This window comes from Gobio gobio (assembly GCF_949357685.1).
Source record: "Gobio gobio genome assembly, contig: scaffold_273, whole genome shotgun sequence".
Classification (NCBI taxonomy): Eukaryota; Metazoa; Chordata; class Actinopteri; order Cypriniformes; family Gobionidae; genus Gobio; species Gobio gobio.
The window spans coordinates 7,361-18,724 of record NW_027645754.1 but is presented as its reverse complement, the minus strand read 5'-3'; the positions used below and the strand labels follow the sequence as shown (position 1 = coordinate 18,724).

The window sequence follows — 11,364 nt, the reverse complement described above, 5'->3', positions numbered from 1 at the left end:
TACTAAGACATAATTATGAGATAAAAAGTCAATTATGACAGAAAAAGTCAAAATTATGACATACTAATACATAATTATAAGATCAAAAGTTTTAAATTATGACAGAAAAAGTAAAATTATGAGATAAAAAGTCACAATTATGACATACTAAAACAATTATGAGATAAAGTTTAAATTATGACAGAAAAAGTCACAATTATGACATACTAAGGCATAATTATGAGATAAAAAGTCAATTATGACAGAAAAAGTCAAAACTATAAGATAAAAAAGTCACAATTATGCCATACTAAGCGATAAAGTGGAAATTATGTGATTAAAAAGTATGTCAAATTTACTTTTCTGTCATAATTTTGTCTTTATCTCATAATTATGATTTAGTGTCAGTTTAGACTTTATCTCATAATTATACAGTATATCTTAGTATGTCATAATTATGAGATAAGTCAATGACAATGTCGTTTTATTGACATAAAAAGTAAATTATGACATACTAAGTCAAAGACCAAGCTATAATTATAAGATAAAGTTGAAATTATGTAAGTATAATTCAGGAGAATATGAATATTTACATGTTTGAACATGAAGGCATCTGATGAACTGCTTGTGTCTGAATCCTCTCTCTCTCTCTCCTCTCTCTCTCTCTCTCTCTCTCTTCTCTCTCTCTCTCTCTCTCTCTCTCTCTCTCTCTCTCTCTCTCTCTCTCTCTCTCTCTCTCTCTCTCTCTCTCTCTCTCTCTCTCTCTCTCTAGAGAAGTATTTCATCCCAGTGTCTTGTTCCTGCTCTTCAACATGTTTGACTGGGCCGGCCGCAGTCTGACCGCAGTGTGTATGTGGGTGAGAAACGCTCATGCATCACATCATGAGATTATGTTTATACAATTATGACTGACAGAATTATGTGTGACATACTTATGGTGCGTTCACACCGGACGCGATTCGCGCGAGGCGGCGCGATTCGCGCGAGGCGGCGAGATTCGCGCGAATCGCTCAAGTTGAAAAATCTGAACTTTGGCGGATATTCGCGCCGCGTAAACCAATCAGGAGCTTGCTCTAGTAGTGACAACAATGAGGAGAAAATCTGTATATTCATATCTGGTTCAGACAATATGATTATCACTGTGATAACATTAAATGACATGAAACACAACCCAGTCTCTTTTTGTTAAATGCAAGTTTATGTTTGATCAATAATACAAAAGTATAAGTAAAAGGTATAATAAGCTATACATGAAATAAAACAAACAATGCAGTCAAACATTCAAAGTCAGTGCTAGTAGGCTAACGTTACAACTGCAACGTACAGTTATAGCCTAAAAATATAAGGTAATGAAACTTATCTTTGCCCTCAGCCTAAACGATTTGCCAGGGAACAAATTATAGACCCATGAGAGAAAAGATCGGCCGTTACAAGACGAATTATAGCTGGAGACGCCACAGAGACATCAGAGACGGCAGAAGGACTGGCTGAGGAAAGGCTGCTCTCGCCGGGGTTAATGAGCGCCGCTGATCCACTGGAGCTCACAACTCCGAAAACGGCAGATCAAATGTTCAAATAGGCACTCTTTATATAAATAAACCACAGATTTGAGCTTTAAAACAACTACATTATCGACTGAAAAAGTCTTAAAACTACATTTTGCCACACATTAACAGTAGATTTTAACAAAAAAAAGACATGTAAACAGCCCATGTCAGCCATTTCTCAACGAGACGAGCTGCTGGCGGAAGCCCCGCCCATGACGCGAATTCACGTCTGTTGTGCAGTGAATGTCACGCGCGAGTAACCTCAAAATGTACACGCGTCCACCTTCACGCAATCAGTGCGAATCGCGTCCGGTGTGAGCGATTCGCGCGAATCGCGCGTTCAAAACGCTCAATTTGCGTCCTTCGCACCGCCTTAATCGCACGAATCTCGCCGCCTCATTCGCGCGAATCGCGCCACAGAATGCCATTTCGCGTCTCTGCATTGACTTAACATGTAAATCACTCGCGCGAATCGCGTCCGGTGTGAACGCACCATTAGTCATAATTTTGTCACTGAGTCATAATGTCAAATTATATTGACATCAAAAGTCAATTATGACAGTAAGTCATAATTATGAGATGAAAAGTCACAGTTACAACATTCTAAAATGATGAAATAAATTGAAATAAGATAGTATGTCAGTTATGACGGCGTCATATTTTCAACTTTTTATCTTATTTTGATTTTTTCTCAAAATTATGTCATAATATCATAATTATATTTCATAAATCGGAATTAGTACACACACCAAGTCAATTATGAGATTAAACACATGACAATTATGACTTAATCTATCATAATTTTGTCTTTTTGTGTCATAATTTCCACCTTTTTATGTAATTTCATCCTTTTCAGATAAAAAGGAAAAAAATGTACATGCCGAGTCATAATTAATTTTTAATCTCATAATTGTGATTTATGGTCATAATTTTGACTTTATCTCAATTATATTTTATGTCATAATTATGAGATAATCTAAATAAGATAAAAAAAAATTATGACATACGGTCATAAATGACATAAAAAGTCAATTAAGAGATATAATAATGAAATTATGACATAAGACAAAATTATGACTGTCATTATGAGATGAAAAAGATGAAATGACAAAAAAGTGAAATTATGACAAAAAAACTAAATTATGATAGATTAAGTCAATTTCGTATTTTTAATCTCCTAATTATGACGGTGAGCACTAATTCCGATTTATGAAATACAATTTGTTCAAACTGTTGCGCGTGTGGCCCCTTTAAGACTTGTTGCCCTTTTAAAAAATGACGCACCAAAGTGTGGAGTGAAGAAGAAATGCGAGCTGATCCGAGCTGCAGTGTTATATGTGTGCGTGCATTCTATAAAACCACACACATACGCATTCATCTATAAAGTCATAAAGTGAAAGAACTGTGGTTGACTGAGTTCCTGGGTTCTGACCGACCCACCAGGGCGAGTGTTGCTTCTCCAACAGTCCTTTAAGAGAGAAACTAGAATTCCAATTCCAAACCTACAATGAGATGGTCATAATTTTGAGAAAAATCTAAATAAGATTAAAAAAGTTGAAACTATGACAGTCATAATTGACATACTAAGTCAGTTATGAGGTTTAAAAAATAATAATTATGACAAAAATGCAAAATAATGACAAAAACAGTCAATGTCCAAATTATATTGACATGAAAAGTAAATTATGACATATTAAATCATAATTATGAGAAGAAAAGTCACAGAAATGACATTCTAAAATTATGAGATAAATCGAAATAAGATAGTATGTCAGTTATGACAGTGTCATATTTCCAACTTCAGTCAATTATGAGATAAAAAGAAAAAAAATGGATATACCAAGTCATAATTGATTTTTTTATGTCATAAATTTGTCTTTTTAATCTCATAATTGTGATTTATAGTAAAATGTTTGACTTTATCTCAATTATATGTCATTATTGACTTGTCGTCATTTTGTCTGTCATAATTATGAGATTATCTAAATAAGATCAAAAAATTATTATGACATACGGTCATAAATGACATACTAAGTCAATTATGAGATATAATAATGAAATTATGACATGAAAGGGCAAAATTCAGAGTTATGAGATAAAGTGTCAATGACATATGAGATCAAAAAGTGTCAAGAAATTGACACTTGATTTGATATTTTCTGTTTAATGCAAAACACAAATGCTATTTAATGCGGGTGTTTCTTCTATCCTCACCTCTCCCTCTCTCTCTCTCTCTCTCTCCCTCTCTCTCTCTCTCCCTCTCTCTCTGTGGTCAGCCTGGGAAAGACAGTAAGCTTCTGCCGGGTCTGATAGTGGCGCGGGTGATCTTCGTCCCTCTCTTCATGCTGTGTAACGTCCAGCCTCGTTTCCATCTGCCGGTCTACTTCACACACGACGGCTGGTTCATCGGCTTCATGATCCTCTTCGCCTTCTCCAACGGATATCTGGCCAGTCTGTGCATGTGCTTCGGACCCAAGTGAGTGGACACAGCTAAATCACACCTCAGGATCCACCCTAATCCGAACCCTACATGTGGTTCATTATTATTACTCCGTTCATCCGTCCTCTCGCTGTAACAAATCCTTCGTTCACGGGTCAAAATGCGCCATGTTAGTTTGCGCCTCAGAGAATCAGATCTGTCGGATTTACATCACGTAAATTCATTCACGTCTTATGAAGTACATGAAAGTAAGTCACCGCTGAACTGGGAGAAGAATAAACTATATAGTTACTATATAATGTGTATCTGATATGAATAAAACACATAGTCAAGTTAACTGTCTGAAAGGATTGTTTTCACCGCTTCCATAGACATCAGTGTGTGTTTTTTGCTAGTACTCATGAGCATTTAAATGTCTGAAACCTAAAATAAACATGATGTGGTTGAAAACACTGGGTTTGGCGGTTGCCAGGAGAACAGGACTTGCTTGACCAATTATGAAATAAAAAGTTGAAATTATGACCGTCATAATGTACATACTAAGCCAATTATGAGATAAAAAGTTGCAATTATGAGTCATAATGTACATACTAAGCCAATTATGAGATAAAAAGTTGAAATTATGACCGTCATAATGTACATACTAAGCCAATTATGAGATAAAAAGTTGCAATTATGAGTCATAATGTACATACTAAGCCAATTATGAAATAAAAAGTTGTAATGAGTCATAATGTAGATACTAAGCCAATTATGAAATAAAAAGTTGAAATTATGACCATCATAATTTACATACTAAGCCAATTATGAAATAAAAAGTTGTAATTATGAGTCATAATGTACATACTAAGCCAATTATGAGATAAAAAGTTGAAATTATGGCTGTCATAATGTACATACTAAGCCAATTATGAGATAAAAAGTTGCAATTATGAGTCATAATGTACATACTAAGCCAATTATGGATTCTAGAGCAGTGGAGACGTGTTCTCTGAGTAACCAATCACGCTTCTCTGTCTGTCAATCCCATGGACGAGTCTGGGTTTGGCGGTTGCCAGGAGAACGGGACTTGCCTGACTGCATTGTGCCAAGTGTAAAGTTTGGTGGAGAGGGGATTATGGGGTGGGGTTGCTTTTCAGGGGTTGCTGAAAATGGAGATGGAAATTTAGGGGGGGCTAAAGCCTTCCTAAAATGGGCCTAGTGACGCCCCTGGAAATCATACTTTTAAAATCCAGATTTTCTATGACTGTGAGAGTCCCGGTTATTTCAGGGGTTGAATTTAAAATAAAATATGTTATTTTTAGCTTATTTTAGATGGCGTCCTGCTTGAGAACCACTGTTTTATATATACACACTAATTTACAAATCACATTTAAAGTCAGCATGAAACGGAAGTTGCATCTTTTCTTCTCTATTGTGCCGTACGAGTGAAGTGCTTCCCAAACAAGAACAAATGTAGGGCGGGGCTTGATTTTGTTGATTGGATGGTTGTGGTTTGTTATTGGTGGATCTCGTGTGAGTGACAGGTTGCCCCGCCCTCGTCATCAGAGAAGAGGAGGAGTTATTCTGATTCAAGATCACCAGGAACATGAATTTAAAACAATGCAATATTCCTGTAATTCACCGATTTCACCTCTTGAATCCCTTGTTTGTGTCACAGGAAGGTGGATCCCAGCGAGGCGGAGACGGCCGGAGCGATCATGGCCTTCTTCCTGTCTCTCGGCTTGGCTCTCGGAGCGTCTCTGTCGTTTCTGTTCCGCGTGCTCGTCTGAAGGATCGCGGATGAGTCCGGATGAGACAGTCCAGAGCGGATCCATACGGGAACAACACCTGATCCTGAGTGGAAGGACACATGATGAATGTACAGGACAGATCCCACCCGATGCACTGCAAAAAATGCTTTTCTTACGTAGTATTTTTGTCTTGTTTTCAGTCCAAATATCTAAAAAATCTTACATTAAGAAGCATTTACTAGACAAGCAAAAGTTTTTGTCGTGTTTGGGGGGAAAATAACTCAAAATTAAGGGAGTTTTTGCTTAAAATCAGAGGTGGACAAAGTACACAACTCAAGTAAAAGTACTACTGGTCAAATATTACTCCATTACAAGTGAAAGTTGTAAAAAACTATTTTTACTTAAGTAAAAATACAGAAGTACTTGTTTATAAAAGTACTTAAGTATCAAAAGTAAATTTCCTTATTTATGTCAATGCATTATTTTATTATCGTTGCATTGTTGTATGAATGTACGCTATAGCCATCATGGTGGTTTAAGCCAGTCAGTGATGCTCCATCCCACATGCTAGCATACGACTATCTTGAACTCATTTAAATACTTGTATAAAATTTACAAAGCTGCTGTCACTTTAAGGCAGAATGCACAAATCCTATACACTGATACACATCCGATATTCCCCCAACTGTTTACGTTCACTTATGACATAATCAACTTTGTTTACGTGAATACTTTCCAAAATGAAAATGTTGACATTTTGTGTGTATTGGTCTGTTTAAGTGTGAAAAAAACACAAAAGAAAGCTCTATTTAGTGCTCGTGCTCTGGCATCTCAGAGGCACAAAAAACAGACTGAACTGAGCTCTTTCATCATCCATATGTCTATGCTTCTCTTTCTCCCACACATTTACGTTTTTTAACATTTTATGAGACATTCATCAAGTGTATGCCAACGAAACTAATCTTTAATCTTTTCAGAAAACTGAAACTTACTTTCTAATATGGCCATGGGTGCACACACTGTGCCGAGGAACCGTCTTCCTCCATTTTGCTATAAACTGAAAAAATGTTTGGGAAATTATGACCCTACAAAAGTGATTACTTATAGGCTGTCTGCAAAAAAATATATATATATATCATCCACTGACTTGCAAAGCTGCTACAGAAATGACTTTCGACTTTGAGGACCTTGATAGAAATGTAGCGGAGTAAAAAGTACGATCTTTGTCTTTCAAATGTAGTGAAGTTAAAGTAAAAGTTTCCCTAAAAAATAAAACTTCAGTAAAGTACAGATACTCAAAAGTGTACTTAAGTACAGTACTCAAGTAAATGTACTTAGCTACTGTCCACCTCTGCTTAAAATAAGCAAAATAATCTGCCAATGGGGTAAGCAAAATAATCTTAATTAGACAGAAAACAAGATTATTTTGCTCACCCCATTGGCTTATTTTAAGCAAAAACTCCCTTAATTTTGAGTTATTTTCCCCCAAAACAGGACAAAAACTTTTGCTTGTCTAGTAAATGCTTCTTAATGTAAGATTTTTTAGATATTTGGACTGAAAACAAGACAAAAATACTACGTAAGAAAAGCATTTTTTGCAGTGCTGGAGGCGTTGAGTCTCTCAGTGAACTCTTACCGCTCATAATGTAAAGAACTTAATGCTACCGTTCAAAGGGTTCCCGCTTTTATTCAGCAAGGACACGTTGATCAAAAGTCACATTTATACGAATCTATTCATCAAAAAGCATGAAAAAATAACCACAAAAATATCAGTTTTCAACTGACAATAATCAGAAATGCTGCTGAAAATTCAGCTTTGATCACGGGAATAAATTACACTTTTAATTTGTTTAAATTATAATAATATTGCACTGTTTTTACTGCATTTTTGATCAAATAAATGAGCAGAAGATTCTAAAACCTAAAAAACTCTGACCCTAAACTTTTGAACTGTAGTGTATATTAGTATTACGTCTATTATTATTATTGTTTAAGAGTGTTTGAACACATTTGACATGTATAGTTCACTCAAAACGAGACTTTTTGAACTATTTCTTCACATTAATTGCCAGTTTTTAATCACATCTTCCTTAAAGATAGAATTATCCTCACAGCACATTTAAGACAAGTCATTTATATAATATATTTTCTTTATAGAAGTTTATGTAAGCCAAATATTGTATTGTAGTCATTTTTAATAACCAGATGAAGGTGAAATGCATTATGACGTTATAGTATTTAACATGTATAAAAACATTAATGTGAAGTTTTAAAGTTAAGCGCATACGATCAAACCAACTCTACCTCGTACCTCGAACAACATCTTTCCTCTACACTACATTATTCTTTAGACCAGACACCAAAGTGCCAAATATTATGCTTTATTTTCAATAAAAACTGTTGTTTACTTCTGCATTGATGGCTATTTTTGTGTTTGACCTGCTTGCAACAAACCCCTTAAATTATAGACAAATGATCACTAAAGGTTTTAGCTTAAAGGTGCACTATGTAACTTTTCCGTCCACTAGAGGTCGCCTGTTCAAACAAAGGCGTAGTTTGATGACGGCACGTTTGAGCGCAGAATCCTGGGACATGTGGTCTTCAGCTCACAGCCGGTGGGAAAGAATCGGGACAGAATCATGTGGATTTGATTAACTAGGGATGCCACAATTATTAATATAATATTGAACCGTTCGGCACGGCCTTCACTGTTCAATACGAGCTTGTGAATTGCGTTTTTGCGGTTTCGTATTTGATTAATTATTTTTCTACAAATTCTATCATTTGCCTCCATCCCAATACTGAACAACGCGACATACATTCACATCACAGGTTAGTGGTAGAGTTATACTCACGGAACACTATAGTTATTCACAATCACCAAAGTTCATTATTTGCATGCGTTTTAAAACCTTGCCGGTTTCATTAGCTTGCACTGTTTTAACATGCGCTTTTCCGAGCACGCGCAGTAAACGTCTGTCAAACACATGTGATTACTGGACTAAGTAGTCGTCTTACTGCGCTAATACTGTCAAATACACACATGGTTTACATAAACACAGTCGGTTATGTCTAAAGTGAAAGTAAAATCGCGCGTGTCTGTCTATTAGATGCACGCAGGTCTTAAATTGAGTCCTTAAAGGGACAGTTCACCTCTAAAATTATGACATTATTTACTCACTCTGATATTGTTCCAAACCTGTATTCATTTCTCGATGACAGAATTTTCATTTTTGAGGGAAATATCCCTTTAATGTTAATACAACAACAAAAGACAAAGAGAAAATCACTCTCTGCTCTTGACTGAAAAACTAATACAGTGGCTTTAATAAGAATCAATGTATATTTTATAGTGAAGTCTATGTAGTGTTTTATTTTACATTTATTCATCCAATTTCATACTTAAATGCTGCTGTACTGCTCTGAGCTGCCAGTGTAATTCTTTATTTATATTTATTTTATATTATACAACACACTGGAATGTGTACAAGGGTTTTTTAAAGTAAAGTTTAAAGTTTAAGTAAGGTTTTTCAATTATTTTAAGTAAAATAAAGAAAGAGTATTGCAATAAAAAAAATAGCCTTTTTTCTCCTTAACCTTTTGCTGTTCCTGTCGCCTAAGAATAGAATAACAAAAAATGTATGTTACAAGCCATCAGAACCGAACTGAAAACCGTGGTTAAAAACCGAGGTATGTATTGAACCGTGGACTAACTGTATTGTTGCATCCCTAGTATTAACGTTACTGTAGTCTGAAGCAGAGAAGGAGCGAGTGTTGTGGAGCTGAGGAACAGCGGGACTTTTATTATGATAATACAACACATATTTAAAGCTACACTGTGTGATATTTTCCCCATCTAGCGGTGAAAAGGTATATGACCATCCAGTGAATTTTAGTTTCTGTTCTCTCAATTACGATTTCGTTTTAACTCCTACGGTGGCCGATTTAGTCCAACATTAACATGGCTTCCAGTTCGACCTCGTCCACATTCGAAACGGTGCCTGTGGGATATTCTGTGCGCAGTGGGATGGTTGGAACTCAACTGGCCTAATTATTCGGCTAGAAAGAACTGCAGCAAATCCAGAGTGAACTTTGATGATAGTCAGTGCTTTAAGTGGGCCGGTACGCGCCGGTACTCAGTACCGCCACTTCCAAATATAGCTCTTGGGCGTACCGCCACCTCTCCGTGCGCCCAGAATGTGCTTTTAGCGTACCGGTACGCCATTGAGTTTTACAAGTGAAAAGCGCATGCGTCGCTTTTGCCCCTGTCAGTGTCAACAACTCAAAGTGGTCCGGAGAGGGTGTGTGAAACGCGCAACCATAGCTGCCCGTTTAAAATCTATGGTTAAAATAGCCTACAAAGCACTTGTGTCGCGGTCACAAGTGGTGACGAGGACGAGAGTGGCACCACTTCTACCGATGACAACAGCCGCATGTTGTAGCTGGGTCGTTCCTGTTATACAGTGACTTTTCTGTCTTTATGATTTACTTACTCATATTTTCTATAAAATGAGTCACATAAGAAATGGCTTAATTATAAATGTAGGTCTTCTTATCACTTAAACAGATATAATAGGTATTAAAAATACTATTTTGTATTTTACACACCTTTTTATTGATATATGCATTCAATTTGATCATGTCCTCAGTGCAAAGTAATCAACTTCCACAAGAACTATAAACCATGAAATGATAAAAATCTCAAAATATTTTTAGATATGTTATAGAATAGGCTAAACTACCTCTAGTTATACATATAAATCATGTGAAACTATAGTTTTTTTTACAATTGTCTTCATTTACTGTGTCCATGAAGTCATCTTCCACCTAGTATGTATTTCTCGACTTCCAAAAAGACCACAATTTCATTGAGACAATTTTCAGGAAATCACATAATTAGTTTGTCCTGCTGGAATTCAACTGTACAAAATTAAGTAAGCTTCAACTCTCACCTCTACCTTTTTTTTTTTTTTTTTTTAAATGTTATCCTGCTTGTCCCACTCTTAAAGTTCCTCCTGTTAGGCTCTGTTATGAAGAATGTTTGTCCAGTCAAAAATTTTTTAAAACATATCTGACATAGTTATAAAAGTTCTGTTTATCTGTAGAAGGTTAGCTAGCTAAATGTTGATCCCTCAAAAGAGCTACGGCTAACTAGTTTTTCCACCCTGTTGATTCCGCCCTGTTAGATCTATAAACCTAACAGGGTGGAAATTCTAATAGAATAAATCGTATTTAGTGTATATTGCAAATTCTATAAACACATATATGCATATATAAATATTATATATAAAACCATGTTGTATAGGTGCAGTGCCACACATTACTGATGGCAAATCCTGCAGGACAATGAGGGAAAACTCCTCCACTGTAATGGTCTTCCACCCTGTTAGGCGAGTCATTTTTAAATAATAATTTGACAGCAACGTTAAATGTTTTGCATACTTATGTTTTATTTTGGGAGGTGAGGATCATTAACAGCATACAATATATGTTTTTTTAACACATTTTTTTTATTATTTACCATCCTGTTGGCAAAAATGGGTACAAAAAGTACCTGTTCTTAATAATCAAGACATTCTATTCATCAATAATAGTTTTGTTATTGTTTCAAGAATTTAAAAAAATACCATGATGGCATAAGAGACATATACTATCCAAGAAAAAC

The 11,364-nt window shown here is 35.7% G+C and overlaps 1 protein-coding gene across 1 annotated transcript; it reads left to right on the top strand.

The window, feature by feature from the left end:
* The first annotated feature begins 756 nt into the window (after nucleotides 1-756).
* LOC307122367 (equilibrative nucleoside transporter 1-like) lies at nucleotides 757-8,113 on the top strand. Its single transcript, XM_079846359.1, has 3 exons — nucleotides 757-836; nucleotides 3,803-4,002; nucleotides 5,627-8,113. Exons 1-3 carry the CDS (start codon nucleotides 792-794, stop codon nucleotides 5,736-5,738), a joined length of 357 nt encoding a protein of 118 aa, XP_079702485.1. The 5' UTR covers nucleotides 757-791; the 3' UTR covers nucleotides 5,739-8,113.
* Nucleotides 8,114-11,364: the final 3,251 nt, after the last annotated feature.